The sequence below is a fragment of the Phoenix dactylifera genome, chromosome 8 (genome assembly GCF_009389715.1).
Source record: "Phoenix dactylifera cultivar Barhee BC4 chromosome 8, palm_55x_up_171113_PBpolish2nd_filt_p, whole genome shotgun sequence".
NCBI lineage: Eukaryota > Viridiplantae > Streptophyta > Magnoliopsida > Arecales > Arecaceae > Phoenix > Phoenix dactylifera.
In genome coordinates this window covers 5813171-5833901 of record NC_052399.1, presented here as the reverse complement: position 1 = coordinate 5833901, position 20731 = coordinate 5813171, and the positions used below count along the sequence as shown (strand labels likewise).

Sequence of the window (20731 nt, the reverse complement as noted above, 5' to 3'; positions counted from 1 at the left end):
TGTCTGAAAGGTAACACATAACCCACAGGTGTATTCAAAGCATTAGTATGGGAAGGTGTAGTAGGAGAGCTTAGCTCAGAATTATTCTCAGAAGTAGGGTCTTCGGGTACTGAGGAGTGGGAGAATTCATCTTCAGATGCCAATGAAATAGGTTCAGCTCGTGGAGCCATATCAACTTCTGAAGCAGTTTCAACATTCGGTTCTATCACTTTGTTTCCATCATTCGGTTGGGTTGGGTTCGAGTTACCTTCAAATCTCGTCCCGTTCTCTTCAAATTCTGACCCTTCAACACTCAACCAATTCTGCTCTTCATCTCGGATCTCCCCTGAGGAGGAGAATTGGATACTGGTGGTGAAAAAATAGTGTCGGACTCTAGAAAAATAACATCCATAGTGATGTAGGTACGTTTGGTGATGGGGTCGTAGCATTGGTAACCCTTCTTATGTAAGGCATACCCCAAAAATAGACAACGGACTGCGCACAGATCCAATTTAGTGCGTTGATTCTTATAAAGATGAACAAAGGCAACACAACCAAAAATTCGGGGAGGAATCATCAAAACGGTAGGGCAAGGGAACATGGTTAGAAAGAACTTATAAGATAGTCTTAAAATTTAAGACTTTTGTAGGCATGCGATTCAGTAAGTACACGGCAGTGGCGACCGCATCGTCCTAGTAGCGACTAGGCACATGTGCCCCGATCAACAAAGCACATGCAGTTTCTAAGATATGCCGGTTCTTCCTTTCGGCAATGCCATTTTGTTGTGGAGTCTGAGAACATGAGGTTTCATGGAGAAGATCATGGTTTTGGAAATATGTCTAAAATCACTGGTTTACATATTCTCCACCATTGTCAAAACGGAGGATCTAAATCTTAACTGAAAATTGTGTTTGAACCATGATATGGAAGGATTGAAAAACACTAAAAACTTCATCTTTGCATTTCAGCAAATAAAGCCATGTCATCCGAGTGCAATCATCGACAAAAATCACAAACCAATGATAACCAGACAAAGTAGTAATAGGGGAAGGTCCCCACATCAGAATGTATTAGAAAAAAGGGAGTAGCACTCCTATTCATGCTCACAGGATAAGGAACTCCATGACTTTTGGCTACAATGCAAGTATCACATGTAAAGTCTGAGTGCTTTAAATTTGAAAAAGGATCCGAAAATAAGTGCCTTAAATAACCAAAAGATGGATGCCCCAAGCGGTGATGTAACAACCAAATATGCCTCTAATTGCTACTAACTGTGTGATGTATGTGATTGGCTCTTCCTGGACTGAAGTCATCCATGTAGTATAATCCCCCCCTCTTAGTACCACGCCCAATAATCTCCTTGGTGAGAACATCCTGAAGAAGACAAAAGGTAGGATATATTAGTACCACACAATTGAGATTCGCAATAACTTGGCTCACAAACATTAGTTTATTGGAGAGAGATGGAACTAGTAAAGTATGAGATAAAGAGAGAGAAGGGTATAGGTCACAGTTCCAGCCCCTGTAACTGGATATGTGACCCCATTAGCATTAGCAATATGACTTCGTCTTGGTGGAGTAACATGAGAGAAATCATTGGAATCAAACGTCATGTGATTGGTAGCCCCGAAGTCGATAATCCAGACGCCATTATCACAGTGATTAGGGCTAAGAAATGCCTGACCACAATTACCTTGATCATTGAGAGCCGTAGAATCATTCCGAGTCTTTTTGGGAGATAAGAGATAACTGGGGTTCAGCATTAACTGTAAACCCCGGACCAGATGGACCGGCATGGACCAAAGTCCGTGGTCCATCTGGTGATTTTGGAGATAAGGCGGTGGAGAAACGGCAGCTGTTGAGGCAGTTAAAACTACCTAACAGCCGCGGTCCCCCACCCCTCTCAAGTTGATGGAGGGCTATAAAAGCCCATGGAGTCACAGAGGACTCCATCGTCTACCCCTTATCTTCCTCACTCTTCTTTCTTCTGTGCAAGGAGTTGAATCGGGAGCAGCGGCGCCGGAGGAGGAGGGACTTGCTGATCGTTACCACCCAGTGTCGCCGGAGCCGACACGGTAGCTCGCCGGAACACCTCACAGCTCCTCGGAGCTAGGTAAACCCTTAACTTTTCTTCCACTCATGATTTACATGCTATTAGCTTAGATCTAATTTAGCGAACAGATGATTAACAGAGGAATAGGGGTGGGAAGAAGATGAAGAGGAGGAAGGATAAAGGTCTATGCAATGATCGGCTGTGATCCGACATTGGCCGAGGACCTTTCTCCTACATCCGATGGTGGCTTCCCCTTCCCATTAAAACCCTAGATCTAATGATCTAAAGATGCAACCTACCTCTGATGCACGGAAGGGCCCTCAGCTCGGACAGATCGGGTTTCCAAGGGTGGAACCGGTTTGATCTTAGCCGGAGGGGATCGAAGAAGACGGTCCGAAGGGAGATCTCCCTGTTGGCCGTGGATGCCGCCGGCTCACGGCATTGCGGACGCCATCGGGCCGACCACAGACGTCGGCCGTGCACTACGCAGGCACCCCCGGCTTCGGCTGGGCCCCGCTGCTCCTCAATGGGTGCCGCACCCCATCTCCTCCACCGGAGGTGGAGGAGGAGAGCGGCCATTTGGGCCGTGGCCACTGCAGGAGGGGCCACGGCCGCCGTAGCTGCTGCCGATTGGCCGCGCCACCGGCTTCGGGCCGGCCTCTCTCGAGCGCCTTCCAAGGAGAAGAGGAAGAGGAGCTCGGGAAGGGAAGAAGAGAGAAAGGGGGAAAGGAAGATTCGGGAAGGGAGGAGAAGAAAAAAAAAAGAAGAAAGAAAAAGAAAAGAAAATAAAAAGAAGAAAGAAAAAGAAAAGGAAAAAAGAAGAAAGAAAAAAAAAGAAAAGAAATAAAATAAAAATTTCGGTGGGCTGAATTGGGCCCGATTTCGGGTTGGGCTTCAAATAAATCTAGCTTTAGGAGGCCGAGACCGGGCTAGGCCTTGGTCAGAGCCCAATGAACTTAAATCCAGTAATTGGGTCAGACCCGAACCAATATACAATTGACCCAGGCCTGAACCAGTAATTGGGTCAGATCTGAACCAGTGTGCAATTGGCTCAGACCTGAACCAGAAACTTGGGTCAGACTCGAACCAGAAATTGTTTAGACCAAAGTCAGACATTGGGTTAGACCCAAATTGATGATTTGAGTAGACCCAAATCAGAAATTGAACCAGGTTTGAGACCTAAGAGTGAAATTAAGTCCTATAGATGAGTTGTAAAATGGTTAATTAAGAAAGAATGTAAATAAATGAAGTTGAACGTGCAATTGACAAGTAATTTAATGATGTTTTTAGGTGATTGAAGGATTGGCACTCAAACCTAAGGTTGGTGGGCAAACTAAGGTAAGTAACCTTGAGATAATCTTATGGTTTATCAAATACTTGTGATTACATGATTATGAAATTTGTATATGATTATTTATGTTTCTACAAAATTAGGATCAAGCATGAGTTAGCAATAGTTGCATGATTTTAATTAAATGACATTCATCATGATTATCATATTATGTATATAAATTTATGATGGTACATAAATTGCACGAAAATCAAAGTTTTTAGTATGATCATGAATTCTATTTATCATGATGCCATTATTCATTTTCCAATGTTTCTATGAAATAAGAATTATGAAAAGCACGATATGTTTTTAAGAACTCTCAGATCACTATGTATGACCCCCGCCAGTGGGTAAGAGTAACTAGGCATATGACCCCGCCAGTGGGTAAAAGTAACTTGGCTTTACGACCCCTGCCAGTGGGTAATAGTAACTGGAAGATAACCCTGCAGTGGTAAAGGCCTTGCCGTGGGAATAAGAGCAGCCATAGCTGCACTACTATATGAGAGTACGGATTTCAAATCATGGAATAATGGCAAAAGTTTTTATGATGCATAATCATATTTATGAAGTTGCATGAATGGACATGCATAGTTTTATGACTGGTTTTATTATAGAAATGCTTTCTTTATTTAAAATGTTTGTTCTTCAAATAGTGTATTAGCATACAAAACATTATGCTTGATTCGATAAGATTATGCTTGTTTACTTACTGGGCTTTATAGCTCACATCATTTTATTTATGTTTTTATAGATGAATAGGAGATTATAGGAAACAAGGAGCGTAACATGCTCCAGGATTATGGGAAAGACGAATGTTAAATGTTGATATTGTCTTTTTTTTAGAAGCTTTGTATGGATTTTAATACATGAACATTTAATGACTTTCATGAATATAGTTGTTTACAATTTGAAGTTTTTTTAAAGTGGCTGTGTGTTATTGAATGCTTAACTTGGCAATAACACAGCCGTGTTATGAACCGAATTCGGGGCGTGACATTAACCACAGCAGCTCTACTCGTGCCTTCATCAGTGGCTGTAGTCTCACGCTTTTTTCGTGCCTGAAGTTCATTCCACCAATTTGGGTATCCATGTAACTTGAAACAAGTTTCACGGGTATGTTTGGTTTTGCCACAGTGAGTGCATTTCCCACCATCAGATTGGCCCAGTTTAGACTTGAAGGTTGGGTTCAATTTTTCATTGCTTAGAGGAAGTGACCCTATTTTCGACTGTATGTTTGATTGGCTAGTCTTGATTCCTTTAGATGCCATAACAGGACCAAGACTGGAATCCGCACCTGAGGTCATCACGGTCTGCCGAACATCTTTCCGTCGGACATGAGCATAGGCCTGCTCAACTGTAGGGAACGATTTCAGCTGTAGCACATCACTCTGAATCTTGTCTGGCCAATCGTCCAATCCATCAAGAAAGATATAAACTCTATCTTCCTGTAGGCTTGAGTTGTATTTCTGGATATTACCAGGGCAGACCATAGGATTGGAACGACGATAATCGATTTCTCGCCATAATCCTTGAAGGTCGTTGTAGTATTTTTCAATGGATCCACCGGCTTGTCTCATGCGAGTTACATGATGTCGGAGATCATAAACTTGAGAAGTATCAGTCCCATCAAAATAAGTTGTAGCAACAGAATCCCATACCTGTTTTGCAGTAGGGAAGCGAATGAAGTTTGCAATCAAGGATGAATCCATCGAGTTGATTAGCCATCCTTTGACAATAGTGTTCTTGGTTCGCCATCTCCGATAAGATGGGTCAATTTTCGGCTGGGGAGAGTCTCCATTGGTATATCCCAATTTGTCTTTGCCAGAGATATACATCTCGACAATCTGGGACCATAAGGCATAGTTGGAACCATCCAACTTAATGCCGATTGGAGCTGTTGAAGAATCTGCAAGCGGTGGGTGTGGGGAGGTTTGGGCTCTGATCAGAACTTCTGTCATCTTGTACGTCAGGTCATTAAGAATGGATTCGGCCTAGGAGTTGTGGTATTGCACCATCTCAGATGAATCCTCCATGGATTCCACGAGGTCTAGTGTGTTTCTTGATTAAGAGGTGGGTAGAGCATAGTTTTTCGAACCATACTCTAATACCATGTTAATAGGGAGTTTTCTAATTTTCGTATCTCATCTTCAGAACCAAGTACAGTAATATATAGATACAGAGAGAAAGTTTTGGCACCTATTCTAGACGAGGCTAGAATTATGGTTGACCCATGAAGTATAGGATTTTACAAATAAATAGGTTCCTATAATTGCTCCATTCTAACAGCTACCGCCAATAATAAACAGGTTCCTATAATTGCACCATTCTAACAGCTCACGCCAACAAGTCGCTGTCCATGTTTTGTGAATTCGAGCACTATGTAGCAGTAGTTGCAGTTTTATTTTATTATGTAACTACTATAAGCTGTACTTGAGCAGGAGTAGGATGAAGCAAATTCTGGGTTGTTCTGGGCTCCACGGAGGGAAAGAAGCACGAGGATCTTGCTCAAGCTTTAGTGATTCATGCAACTTGTGAAAGGTTCTCCCGAGGCTCAAGTTCAATGGGAGGTAATGTCTTTGGGTGGATTTCTATGCACGAAACGAAGCCAAACTGGAGGTTCCTCTGTTTTCGATCAAATGGTGTTCGGATCAATGGGATGATTCAGTTATATGAACCTCTGTTTCTTGATGTAGCACAGTAGCATGGACCTTGCCAGGTTTCTTCCAAGTAATTCATCGAAAAAATAGAAAGGTTTCTTCTAAGCGGTTGAAGTCCTTGCAGTGTGCTGGTTGGGCTGCTGGATGAAGTATCTTCCTATCTATCATTTCTCTTTTTATCGTCCGAAGAGTTATTCTATCTTTCAGAAATTCTCCCCAAGCTGTTGACATAAGCGTAACCTGCTTTCTTTCGGAACATGGGAGAGTGTAAGACAGGAAAGACCAGCATAGAGAAGAGCATGAAAGAAAAGAGAGTGAAACAGGGAGAGGAAAGGAGAAGAATAGAAAGAGATAGCGAGACAGATGGGAGACTGTCTTTCTATTCTCTTGATTTTTTTGACAGGATGGCTTATCTACCTTTTCTCTTAACAGTTTTGTGCAAGGATCTGCTGGTAAGCAATGCTGGAAGTAAAATAGAGATGTTTATATGGTTCATAGATAAAAGGACCCCTCAGCATTGTTTTGCTCACAAATATATATCGTGAAAGTAGCTATTGTCCAAAAAAGAAGAAATAAATAATAAGTTATCAATATTAGTTATAAAACAAAGATCAGGTGTACTGCAAGTGAAGTCGTCTAATTGTTAAAGTAGTTTTGAAGATTTCGCTATGCAGAGAAAGAACTAACAACAAACCCCAAAAGACAAAAGTTTGCCTTTCATCAACTAAGTTGATTTCTCCATATGAAAATGTCAAAGTAATTTTCATCAAAAAAAGAAATTGTCATTGTAATAAATCCTTTCCATTTTATTACATGACATGCGCATTGTTTCCTCATAAAATAGAAAGCTATGAAAGAAGAATGAATCTACGAGAATTGAATCAACTGAAAAAACAGTCACTTTCAAATGGAGCTCTGTTTGAGCAAAATGAGGAGACCTCACCATCAATTCATTAAGATAATGTTCATTACCTACTCCAATCTTCCTCCATGCCTTACTTTTTTCTTCTGCATTAGATAACCCATCACAGAGTTTAGTACAGAAAGAAAATGATTTAACAAGTTTTATCAGAAATTAGAAAAACTTCTTGGTGCAATTTCATAAGCTATTTGATCGGTTAAGGCAAGTGGCTAGCTGTGAGGACCGGCTGAGCTTGCCTCAATTGGGGCCGGTCACATTGGACCGCCCACAGAAGCGAGAGGAGGGACGCCGCCTCCACCGTGTGAACAGGGGTCACTCTGTTGCGGCGTGGTGTGAACGGAGGCCTCTGGCTGCGGCGCCGCACAATCGAGTGCGCCCCCGAAAGCCATATCCCCTCGAGTTTCCGGCCGACCGTCGCCGTCGAAGACATGACCGGATGAAGGGCGGAGCCCCCATCTCCCCCTCCAGATATATCCCCCTTCTTCCTTCCCCGCTCGAGCCAAGACCTCTCCTCTCTCATCATCGTGACCCTTGCCCCACAGTCGCCACCTTTCCCCTATTCCCTTCCCTCTATGCGACGGCCAAAGGCCGCGGCCGGTCGCCACACGCTAACCACCTCCCCGTCCCCTGTTTTTGGATCTTGTCGCCGCCCTCTCCCAGCCGTGAGCTTGCTGGCCTTTCCGACCTCATATCTCTCTCCTCTTCTCTCTCCCCTCCTGTGCCAACAGACACCAAGGTAGTGGGCCATCGCCCTTTTCCTCCCCTGTTGCAGCCATAGGACAGGGCAGCAGGAAGCCGCCGCACGGGGCCGCGGCCACCTCGTCGATGAGCTGAACCCCTTCTTCCTCCCCGCTCTTCCTCGTTCTCTCTCTCTCTCTCTCTCCTTCTCCCTATTTCCCTCCCTCTTTTCTCTCTTCTCTCTCCCGCTCTCTCTCCTGCGTGACGGCCGTTGGTCGTGGCACTGACGGCGCCCAAGGCGCCGACCGCCTGCCTCTTTCTCTCCCTCTCTCCCTCCCTCTCCGACGGAGGGGGCCGAGCCTTGCTTTTCTTTTCCCGTCTTTATCTCTTTCACTCTCTCTCTTCTTCTCTCGATCTCTCCCCTTCCCGTCTCTTGAAGTCTCTCCCTATCTCTCCATTCTCACGCCCCAAACCCATCACGCAAATGTATTCTAAGATAAAGCTTTAGAGAATACACCCTCAATATTCTTTAATATCATTAAACATGATCTCAATTCACATTAAATAATAATAATTTTAATTTATATTAAATAATAATGATCTCAATTTACAATAAATAACAAAATATGTACAATTATAAAATACATTCATGGAAGCCGTAACAATGATGCCCTATTTATTCCTTCCTTTAACCTACCATCTTAACCATAACCAAACATCAAGCATCCTATGACACTGAAAAAAAAAAAAAGGAAAAAAGGAGGAGGTTATAGGCCTTATAGCCCAGTAAAAATATCTGTACATGCACACCAATAAAATGATGTAATATAATTTAAAAATAGCAATTGACACTAATATGAAAACATAAATTATGAAATTGCTTTTCAAATATCCAATATGACTCAATTAAACCAACAAATATTTGCACATGCATTAGACATCTGGCTTATCAAAAGAGATATATTGCAAATATCAACAAGTAAACCTTTATTCATCACCGGTTTCATGTGTCTTATCATCTGTTTCTCATTAATTCAATTCTAAGTTCAATTGTAATATTTTTTGGCTTTGGACTATCCAAGATCATGACTCAGTCTAAGACTGCTAAACAAAATATCACGCATAAGCTCGTGGAGGCTGTCCCATATAAAAACCCGTGGAGGCTATCCTGCGCATATGCCCGTGGAGGCTATCCTGCGCATATGCCCGTGGAGGCTATTCTATATATAAGCTCATGGAGGCTATCCCATATATAAGCTCGTGAAGGTTATTCTATGACGAGGTTAGTCTAAACTATATTTTATCCATCCGATTTGCATGTTATTCTTATCATATCACTTTTCATTTACACAATGTATTTTTCACAAATTCAAGGTATTATTGTTTATATAATTATATTTCAATATCTGATACTTATATAATTGTACAAGTATCTTCGTACTGAAAACCATACAAAACATACCATCTCATATCAAACCAAATCCATCAATTTAAATCTCATGATGCAAACTTTATGATACAAGTCTCACGATGAAATCTTATGATACAAATCTCCAGATGCAAATCTCATGATGCAAGACTCACGATGCAGATCTCATGATGCAACACTCATGTGTTGTTTGCTACACCAAAAGAAAATTCATACTTCCTGCAGGGAGTCAAACATCTCAGGGGGTCATTTCTGCTGATGAATCAATCAATGATCCTTGAGGAGAAGATAGAACTTGAGAAGAAAATAGAACTGGCTTTGGAGGCAATTGCAAGTCACTTAGGCTTCCCTGCAACATCTCTACCACCTTGCTCATGGAAGGTCGATTTCCTGGGTTTGTTTGTATGCACCATAGTCCAACTAATATCATCTTTCTTGCGATTTCTTCAGTTTCTACTGTTACACCGTAAGCTTGTAGACCTCCATCTTGCTCAAGATGCTTATAAATCCAATGTGGAAAATAAATTTCACTAGTTTCCCCAGATCCAGGATTTTTTCTTCCTCCAACCATTTCCAATAACATCATTCCATAGCTATATACATCAGATTTACTAGAGACAACTCCAAAATTTCTCGAGACAACTTCTGGGGCAATATAGCCGATCGTTCCTCTGGTATCTGCCATGGAAAGTATGCTAACTTTTGGCGGGCATAACTTAGCCAACCCAAAATCAGATATCTTTGGACAAAATTCCTGGTCTAGTAGGATATTATGAGGTTTAATATCGAAATGTACTATACGTGTATTGCACCCACGATGCAGGTATGCTAAACCTTGGGCCACACCAGTTGCTATTTGGTATAACATCTCCAGTCCAAGAACTGATTTCTCTGAGTATATGTACTTATCTAGTGACCCATTGGGCATGAATTCATAAATAAGAGCTCTTTTGGACCCCTCTGAACAAAAGCCTAGCAGACTAACAATGTTCACATGAGAGGTCCTACCTATGCTTGCAACCTCATTAACAAATTCCTCTCCATCACCCTTGGACTCGGATAAGATCTTTACAGCAACCAAACGACCATCCGTGAGAGTACCTTTGAATACAGTGCCATAACCCCCTTGTCCTAGTTTTTCGCAAAATTTTCTGGTGATCTTTTTCACATCTTTGTACCTGTATTTTTTTGGAGCAAAAGATCCACATCTCTCCAGAAAGGCTTTAATATTCTGTGAATTTTCTGATTTTTTCCTCCAAAAGAAGATTGAGTTGGGAAGTTTTTCATGCTGGCGTAAGTAGAGAAAGGATAAAAGGCATGCCAAAAGGAGACCACCGGTAACTGCTGCTGAACCTACAAAAAGAGTATGAATTCATGACTAAAAAATGCCAATGCTAAGAAGCTATTTACAAATAACCTTTAACATTATCAATTTATAATTAATAAGACTAAAGGAAACATGAGAATGAATGACTACTAGAATGCCTATGGTCATCTTGAAAATTTAACTTCTGCTTCAGGGAATGGGCTTAAGAGCTACATGATTACATCTTCTTCCTCTTCTTTTTCTTCAATGCTAAGAAGAACTTTAGGGATAACATTTAACATTATCAATTAATAATTAATATGATTAAAGGAGATGCGAGAATGAATAGCTTTTAGAATACCTATGGTCATCTTGAACATTAAAATTCTGCTTCAGGGAACAGGCTTAAGAGCTTCACTTCATCTATTTTTTTCACTTCTGTCTGATAAGTAGGTACCTCAACCTTCAATTTTGAAAAAGGAATAAAAGAAAAGGAAAGCAAGAAAAAAATTGAATATTGTTAACAAAACAAAAAATTCAAGGCCTCTTATAGTTTTTATGCAAATTACTTTGTTCTGTTCTGTTTCTCGTAGCTCAGCCTTAAGTACTTGAGCCATGAAAGACATTATCATATTGCCATCTTTAAGTACAATTCTGTTGGTTAAATGCTATAATCCTTAACCATCAATAATTGCTGCTTTGTATTCTTGGAAGTATAATTTCATATGCTTGACATCCAAACTACCATTACACATGATCAGTTATCTTGTTTATTTGCTACTAACAACCCACCAAAAGGACGACGTGGCTATGAGAAGATGAGAAGATGATCAGTTATCATTTTTAAGATCAAAACAATGGTCTCCAGACTTCTCTAATGTAGAGGCAAGCAATGAGAAGATGGTCAACTATTTCCTCATTAGTTAAGCACATCTAACATCCTCGTCTGAGTGTTCATCCCTTTTCGCCCAGAATTTCCAACGTATAAAGCTTAACTTCATGTTTTTGCATTGGAACTAATCAATGTTAGGTGAATGATGATCCTTGGATGGCTGAGTTCATTGGAAACCATCACTGGCACTGCAGAAGTTTGATGTCTTCATATATTTTCCAATAAAAGCCTTTCAATTTAAAACCAGAGGCAGTAGAGTATAAAGATCCCTACCTGGAAACTTGAATCTTTGCCTGTTCAACAGATCTGCAAGCGAATTTGAAGCCATAGATCATGGAATCCTGTTAAAAGAGGCCTAGATCTGCAATTCTTGACCTATTGAAAACTTTCGAAGCTCATACACGTGTACTACAATTTCTGAGGGAGCTGAACATAAGAAACATATGAGTTGGCCAGTTGAAACTCAGAACCCATAACATCTAAGGCTAACTGCTTCAGATTAATGCCTACTGTTTGCCCACCTCACCAAACTAGAATATGTTTTCAGAAACAGAACAGCTCAACAAAGATGTGGACTTGTGGGCAAGCCTAGAATGGAATGGGCTTAGACTAAAATCCAGAAACTACAACTGAGTGGCTGCCCTATTGGAAACTTTGTAGCACTAATAACTCTAAGGTAGACATTCTCTTTCTTATCCAGAGCTAAAAACCTAGAAAAGTTACTATGTATGTCTGGATTTAAATTAATTAGTTGCAGCAAATTGCTCGTCTTATAGCGTGCTACTTATTTACTTGTTAAAGTCCGTTTTTTTCACAGGTTTTCGCCTAGCTGTTCCCCTAAAATTATTGTACGACTTGTGAAAATTGAAGAAAGACAATAACTATCTAAAGGGATTGGCTGGAATGAAATACTTGCCTATTATAATCCCCTTTGTTCTGCTTTTGCTGCCTGCAACAAATAGGAGCCATGAACGGACAAGGTTAGCACAAGACAAAATTGATCACATAGAAAGAGGAATGGCCTAGTAAGTATCAATGCATTCTTTTTATCGAAACAATGTCAATGCATTATCATACATAATCTTCCTGAGATTTAGATTTTATCCGATTCAACCTATCACATGAGAGCGGAATAATACATCATTATTGAATCATTATCATAAATTAAGCATGATTCTTAAGATTCTTAAAAGCATAGAAGTATCTATCCAAGAAGAAAATTTTACAGGAATATTAGCGAAGCCACATATGAGAGGTTTCAGTTATCTACTGTTGAATTTATCAACAGGATACCCATAGTTGCATATGCACTTCAAATCTCCTGCAGCGCTATGCTTGAGCAGTATGGGCAAAGTGCCAATTGTGTAACTGGCAGGAAATAGGGAAAAGCCATCATCCTTATCATGATAGGATGGTTTCCAGTTAACAACAAGAATACTAACAATAGAGAAGCAAGATACCTAATCCCACCCAACATATAGAGAAAAACAACCAGAAACAGGGGATGACACAAAGTGATATCGGTGAAAAGACCCTTGTGTATCAAGTACAAGCAGGCATATCTTTTCCACGAATTTGTTATCAATTTAATATTCACATACATCCCACTGCATAATCCTATTGATCATAGTGTTTTTTTTGATATTCCCAGAATAAGCAATGAAGCTAAAACTAATTTATGAAATATGAATCAGCTTGGAGCACAGTGGGAGGATTTCCAAAAGGAAATTTTCTGATCAAGCCACAAAAGAATCTGAATGGATATGATTAAAGAAGTTGGGGAAAGATATATTAAATAAGCCAAAAATATGCAGCAGCTAGAAAATCCTTCTTGTATAAGAGAAACCAGTCTCATATAGCATGTCTCATTAGTTTTATATAGTTATTCGGGTAGAATTGTTGTTTCGTTCGAGTCCAAAGCTTCTGCAATCACATCTAAAAGAATTTGGTAATTAGTTGAATGGCAATATGTAATAGCCCGGTTCTGTTTGGGCTTTTGGGCCAGCCCGAAGTGGCCAGGCCCATACTTGACCTGTGCTCGACACGTGGGGGAGAATGGGAAAGAAGACCCTAGCTGGGAGTCTGCTTTCTACCCCGACTTCGGTAGAGTTGCAGACTCCCATAGGCAATCCAAATTAGATTCGAACTCTAGGATTACGCCTATTTAATTCTCCATCTCCTCCTTTGATTTCATCTACCCAAAACGCGGAGAATCATCGCGATCTAAACTCCCCTTCTCCGACCCTCCTTCTTAATTCGCTACCAGAGAGGGCCGCCGGAACCTTGCCGGACCGAGGTGAGAGCCCTTCACCTCCTTCTCCATCTTTTCTTCGGTCATTGGGCCACTATTCCCCTTGAATCCGGCTGGCAAGCCGCCAGAATGGTGTTTAATAGGACTCCCCTATTTTGCTTTTGTTTTCTGTCTCCCGCTCGGCCGGTCATCGCTAAGCGTGGCATGCGGTTGGCACCACCTTGGGTCATTGACCACTAGGGTCGCCGACCACAAGCGGCTACTGCTGCCAAGCATATTTCCTTTGGAAAGAAGGAAGAAAGAGAGAGAGAGAGAGAGAGGAAGAGCCTTATGGTTCTCTCCTCTTTCCTTATCTTTCTCTCTCCTCTATCTAGTTTCTCTCTCTTTCTGTGGTGCTTTCTCTCTCTAACTTGATCCGAGGGATAATTGGTTGCGAGGACTGCTAGATAGTCTTGGGTTGCTATGTGATAGTGGACCTCTTTAGTGGATCAGTAGAGGATTTTGGGTTGTTGGATACGTCGGATAATTTTTTATGCTGACTTGGTTCTATAAAAAAATAATCTTGTGAGCAAGAGGACGTTGATCAGGGTTCTACATACCCCGATTTGTAGATCACGGTATGGATAGGTGATTAGTTTTTCTGGTCGTCAAAAAAAAGGTAAGAATTCTTGTATACTGACATGCATAATATAAATATTTTTGTATCTATATATGAATGATGTGCTAATGATCAAGATAAATAAGAAGCAAGAATAATTTTATAATGGTTTCTGTAATAGATTGTATTTTGATCGAGTATGCTTGTAATTGATGGTATGATGAATCCATATATGAGCATAACTTAAACTTGCATAATCAAACTAATGGATGTGGTGCTCTAGACCAATTATGTTATATTGATTCCCCTGTCACAGGCTGAAAACGTGACCATGGTTGTCTAAAGCCGAAAGTAAAAGAAAATAATTTTTAGATATAAACTGGATTAAATGAACCTGGACTTTGGGTTTATCTCGTTATTATTGATTGTCCTATCACAGACTGAAAATATGATATTATTAATTGCCCCATCATAGGCTAAAAATGTGATATTATCGATTGTCTCATCACAAGCTAAAAATATGATACAATCGATTGCTCCGTCATAGGCTGAAAATATGATACAATCGATTGCTCTATTATAGGCTGGAAATGCGATACTATTGATTGCTCCATTATAGACTGAAAATGTGATACCATCGATTGCCCTGTCACAGACTGAAAATATGATACTATTGATTGTTCCATCACGGATTAGAAATGTGACTGGAATTTAGCCCAAAATCGGAAAGATAATTGATCTAGATCAAGTTAAAAAGGAATGGAATGAAAAGCATTAAAAACACAATTGAAGATTTATGAGATGTTATATGATATATCATACTTATGTAGCTGGATTTCTATTGATATTTGATGTACATACTTTATAGTGATTATTCGAGCATTATTGATTATCGGTTTATTTTTTTATGATGTGTGCAACGATTTCTTGTAGTTTTTAAATTTATATTAGTATTGGATTGGTGTAGATGTGTGGAATTCTTATTGGAATGCAAAGCTCACAACCCCTTCTCTTTTTTTTTCAAAGTCGCGGGATGTATAATTTCATATAGATTGGGCATGAAGTTCGAGTACCAGAGTCATCAGTTAGTTTATTTTTCGATGAACAATTGTAAATGAACTAGTTTGATTAATTGGATATTTTGGATTTATCTATTTAGATTAATTGATTAATTGTGGTGTTATCAGATTTTGTTCATCTTAGGCTTTACATATTCTCAAGGGCTCTGTCCTAGGGCGTGTGCGGTCATATCACGTGCTGGACCCGAATGCTGAGTTCGGGGCGTGACACAATGAAAAGCTTAAAACATAGCCAAAACCAGTAACTAAGGTTCACTTAGCTACAACCTACGGTTAACTGCTTGATGTATTTTTGATTGTAAGGGAGGCTAGAAAACGCCATCCGGGTTAAGTATACTTGATGCAGCAACCCGCAGTTACATGAGAAACGCAGTTACTTTTGGGATTCTCTAGTCACCTTTAAAAGAATTTCATATTTAAAAATATTTAAAAGCTCTGCATTCTGCACCCACAACACTAACAATTATCAGAAGACCCAAAATCTCCTAAGAAAGGAAACACAGGAAAATTATGAAATATTCATGCATGATGACCGATGACCAACTGTTGGCTTGTACCAACTAAAGATGTGTGGAAAAGCCAAAACTGTTGCTTTTCTTTCGAAAATTTTAAAAATAAAATATATTTTTTATTTTCAAAATCTAAAACTTAAGAAAAAAAATTAGAAAACAAAAATTAGTAACACGGCTCGTTTATATTAGTTCGACATTAACACAGCATGGCTGCTCTATCTTTCCACTAATTGTTGTCCAAAAAAACTGCCTACCTAATCCCAATCCTAGTACCGCTCTGGTTCAAGCATGCTTAGCCACAAAATTTTGATGGAATCCGGTGAGTTAGTGCTGGCATGATTGCACCCAATCTAGCATTAAATTTATTGTGGAAATAAAGGGTCCGAACTTAGTCCCACATCGACTAGATAGCGGAGAGGTCTGTTCCTTAAATGGAGGAGGCTACCCCTTTCTCTTTAGAGGCGCTTTTTATGGGGCAAATCGTGCGTGGGGAAGAAACAGATGTTTCTTAAATGGAGGGGAGCTACTCCTTTCTCTTTAGGGCTCGTTTGGTTCGCGGGAAGTATTTTTCCTCCTAGGAATATGATTCCTGGGAATCAGATTCCTAGGAAGAGGATACCTAGGAAAGTACTTTTGGCATGTTTGGTTAACCATGGAAAAGTGACAAATTTCCAAAGTGCTTTTGTTTGGTTGACCATCCACTTTCCTAGGAAAGTTATGTATAATTCCTATTATGCCCTTAATAAAAATTAGGTCTTTAATGCCTCTTTAATGCTTCTTTAATGCTGAAGGGTCTTTTTGGGAAAAAATAAAAAAGGAGTGATTCCCACCTCATGGGAAAGTAACTTTCCCATGTTTCTCATGGGAAAGACTTTCTCATGAAATGTGGGAATCATATTTCCATGGGAATACAACTTTTCCATCTCTCTCCTTTGAAAACTCCAACCAAACAAGAGGCATTTCATTACTTTCCCGTTGACCACACTTTTCTCCCTCTTTAGACGCATTTTTTGTGGGGCAAAACTGTGCATGGGGAAGAGACTATGAAACTCCTCCAAAACGAACAATACCTCCGAGAAGGGCTTCCCCTGTATAAGCTTGGTCGGAACTGAGCTCTAGGATTCGGGGATATCCTCGGCCTTATCGAAACTTGTCTAAAATAAATCTCATGATTGCCAATTTCGAAGCTGTTCTTCGGTTATAAATCAAGAAACAAGACGAAAGAGAACGTCGGTGCAGGGTCGACAAACTTACCTACTACCGAACACGAGCCGTTAGCCATATCATTGGGGCAGAAGCAGGGCCGATCAGCGGTGGAATTGGAATAAAACCCACAAAACCCACCAGAGTCGACGCACTCGCGGCACCACGCTCGTCCCGCCCTCCAACTCACTGCGAACCCCTGCTGCAGCGCGTCCCCGAAGCTCAAATTGCCGTTCATCAGAAGGCCTGCAGCCGTCTGACTCACCGGAACGAGCACAGTGGAACGACAAATCCCCCCAAGACCAGCCAAACTACCGTTCTGGATCCCATAATAAAGTCGCAGCCCGGCCCCGGCGGTATCGTTAACGAAGCAGTCGTTGCTATGTAGCATCGGGGAGCTGCAGTTGAGGAAGACGGTGAGGTTCCGGTCGCGGTCGGAGTACTCGAAGCGGCGGAGATCCAAGGTGGTGTTCTCATATGGCTGGGGGCAGGATTGGCCGAGGAAATCGGGGTCGACGATGGTTAGAAGCCGGTTCGAGTAATCGACGTCCTTCACCTGGTAGCGCCTGCCGTTGATGCGGATCACCATGGCGGAGTTGTTGGTGCAGGTGAGATCGAAGCCCGGGTAGCCACAGTAGTCAGGACGGCTATCCATTCGGAATGGGTAGGAGATATTGATGCTGAGGTCTCCGCAGGTAAAGGGGACCGGAGAGCAATCCTTGTATTGCTGCAAGGAGGCATCGGAGAAAGAAGGCGGCAGGAATGATATTATGGAGAAGAGAAGGAGAAGGAAGGGAAAAGGTGGAGGAGGGGATTGTAGGTACATGGTTCTCTCCTTTCGTCTGGTAAGCTTCTACTGGTGGTTGAATTCCAGGTATTTATCTCCAAGTTCGTCGGATTTGAAACGGGACAAGGAAACTTTCAAGGTAAGAGCCCAAATTTCAAAACCACGTTCCCTTTGGCTTCAGAGTTCGGACTAGTGGTGAGGGATTTCTCCCGAGTCAGATAAAGAAAGGCGCAACGCATAAAATAGAGACACCTGTACTACTCTAGCGGGACGTTTTCTGGTTGCAAACTATGATACGCAACTTTTGTTCATCGTGCAATAACAGAACATTTGCAGGAATTTGCAAGTAACCTACATCACAAACTTATCTCTCTCTCAAATAAATAAATAAATAAATAAATAACAAAGTTGAATTTTGGGACCGTTTGATTTGTAGGAAAAAAAAATCTAATGAAATATTTTTTTCTATAAAATTGAATTTCGGGACCGTTTTCTTGTTGCAAACTATGATACGCAACTTTTGTTCATTGTGCAATAACAGGGCATTTGCAGGAATTTGCAAGTAACCTACATCACAAACTTATCTCTCTCAAAAAAAAAATAAAAAAAATAACAAAGTTGAATTTCGGGACCGTTTGATTTGTAGAAAAAAAAATTCTAATGAAATATTTTTTTCCATAAAATTGATGTCTGGATCTACATATATAATACTTCGAAAAGTGGTTTGACTATAAAAAAGTGATGCATTCCACCACATTCTATCTAAAAGTCTAAGAATATTTTTTAAAGAAAATTACCCTATTTTTAACTAGTGGGAGTTGGACTTTCTCACGCTCTAGATGGGTTTTTCTTTTTTGTGAATATAGAAATTTTATTCTTATAGAAAGCTACTTAACTATTTTTATTCTTTGAAAGCTCCAACTAAATATGAGGTATTTTTTTATTTTTTTGGTGACCATACTTTTTTCCCCTCCTTGCCCCGCGAACCAAATGAATCCTGAATTTTCAAAGGGGGAGCATTCATATGTATCGGCCATATTGGCTTTTTGCATGCGCTTGCCTATCAAGTTATGTAAAAATTTCTGTCAGGGCATGAGCATACCATCCACTTGTCCAGAAGAGATCACAACCTCTACTCATTAGACCATAAGATACATGCTTGAGTCCGGATTTTGTACATGACTGGAAAACACTTGACACTCCCCTTCAGGAATGTTTTCATAAATGATCTGAAGAGTTCATCAACTCCCTAATACCATAGGAGGATTTCGGTTCTGATGATGAAGCAATTATTGGTTCTGAAGGAGCAGAGAGATATGGCTTTGGAGGAATTGGCAAGTCATCGACACTACCCTGCAACATATCTACTACCTTGCTCATAGAAGGTCGATTACCTGGTGCTGTTTGTATGCACCACAGGCCAACTAAGATCATCTTTCTTGCAATTTCTTCAGTTTCCTTTGTTATTCCATGAACTTGTAAATCTCCATCTTGATCTAGATGTTCGTAAATCCAGTGTGGAAAATAAACTTCACTCGTATTCCTGACACCAACATCTATATTCTGACGTCCTCCAACCATTTCTAATACCATCATTCCATAGCTATATACATCAGATTTACTGGAGACCACTCCAAAATTCCTGGAGAAGACCTCTGGAGCAATATATCCTATCGTTCCCCTTGTATCTGCCATGGAAAGTATGCTAACTTTAGGCGGACACAACTTAGCCAACCCGAAATCGGCTATCTTGGGACAAAATTCCTGGTCTAGTAGGATATTATGAGGTTTAATATCAAAATGTACTATACGTGTGCTGCACCCTCGATGCAGGTACTCTAATCCTCGGGCAATGCCGATTGCTATCTGGTATAATCTCTCCAACCCAAGATCTACTTCTGGTCTTTCTGAATAGATGTACTTATCCAGAGATCCATTAGGCATGAACTCATAAATGAGAGCTCTTTTGGATCCCTCTGAGCAAAATCCTAGAAGACTGACAATGTTCACATGAGAGGTCCTACCGATGCTAGAAACCTCATTGACAAATTCGTCGCCATATCCCTTGGAGCTGCTTAACATCTTCACAGCTACCAAACAACCATTGTCCATACTACCTTTGTATACAGTTCCATAGCCACCTTGGCCAAGCTTGTCACGGAAGGATTTGGTTATTTTCTTCACATCACAATACCTGTATCTTTTTGGAGCAAGGGATCCATAACTCTCTAAAAAGGCTTCGATGTTCTTTGCATCATCTGATTTCTTTTTCCAGAAAAGGATCGACATGGGAGCTCTGTTGTGCTGAAACCGATAGAGAAAGAATACAGTGCACGCCAGTAGGAAACCTGAAACTCCTGCCGCTAAACCTGAAAAGGAACGGAGGGAAAATGCAGTGAGAAAGTTCTGCGAAAGTTCTTTTCCACATCCTTTGAAATTGTCAGATCTACTGCTTAACATGATTGGAAGAAACGTAAGAATAAAGAGCTTTAAAACCTTAAAATAACATTAGGCCATAAATACACAGAATGCATCTGGGGTCCTAAAAGTAACACGATTAGTATTTTTTTCCACTGAGAATTAGGTGGCTTTACCTTCAAGTTTCTTTTGAGAAAGCATTCATCTTTAAGTTAAAAGGGAAAAAAGAATGCTGGTTATAAAAATTTCATGCCCCTGATAGTGTCAACTCAAAATTTTAAAGAAAATGTTAGCACTCTGTTCTGTTATGTTTTGCATCAATTACAGTAGTTGAAAAATTCCTTTTCTTAGGAAGTTGTCTATCTAATCCGACCATAAGACACAATCCAGTAGATATTATGTCAGAAAAAGTTTCTCCATAAATGTTATATTCTAGTCCAATCTCTGACGTAGAGGATTTTCTCTCAAAAAAAATCATCTACGTCAGAGATTGGACAAGAATATTATGACAAAATAGATAATACTATACGGAGTTTGGTTTGATGTTAATAAAGCTAATGCTGCAAATAAAATTAAGGTGGTTCCTGCTTATTTTAGCTAATTTGGGTTGTACACATCTGCTATTAGGAAAGTT

The 20731-nt window shown here is 40.4% G+C and overlaps 2 protein-coding genes and 1 long non-coding RNA gene across 3 annotated transcripts; 1 reads left to right on the top strand and 2 right to left on the bottom strand.

The window, feature by feature from the left end:
* The first annotated feature begins 1905 nt into the window (after nt 1-1905).
* LOC113463637 lies at nt 1906-9305 on the top strand. Its single transcript, XR_003388270.2, has 4 exons — nt 1906-2092; nt 3323-3370; nt 5804-8904; nt 9214-9305. It is a non-coding gene; the product is annotated as an uncharacterized LOC113463637 (long non-coding RNA).
* Nucleotides 9180-17997, bottom strand: LOC103720969 (LEAF RUST 10 DISEASE-RESISTANCE LOCUS RECEPTOR-LIKE PROTEIN KINASE-like 2.1). Its single transcript, XM_017846143.3, has 3 exons — nt 16944-17997; nt 12166-12198; nt 9180-10404 (listed from the first exon to the last, which is right to left on the bottom strand). Exons 1-3 carry the CDS (start codon nt 17716-17718, stop codon nt 9290-9292), a joined length of 1923 nt encoding a protein of 640 aa, XP_017701632.3. The 5' UTR covers nt 17719-17997; the 3' UTR covers nt 9180-9289.
* A 755-nt stretch (nt 17998-18752) lies between these two features.
* Nucleotides 18753-20139, bottom strand: LOC120111475 (LEAF RUST 10 DISEASE-RESISTANCE LOCUS RECEPTOR-LIKE PROTEIN KINASE-like 2.1). The gene has a single exon (XM_039128529.1). It carries the CDS (start codon nt 20137-20139, stop codon nt 18898-18900), a length of 1242 nt encoding a protein of 413 aa, XP_038984457.1. The 3' UTR covers nt 18753-18897.
* Nucleotides 20140-20731: the final 592 nt, after the last annotated feature.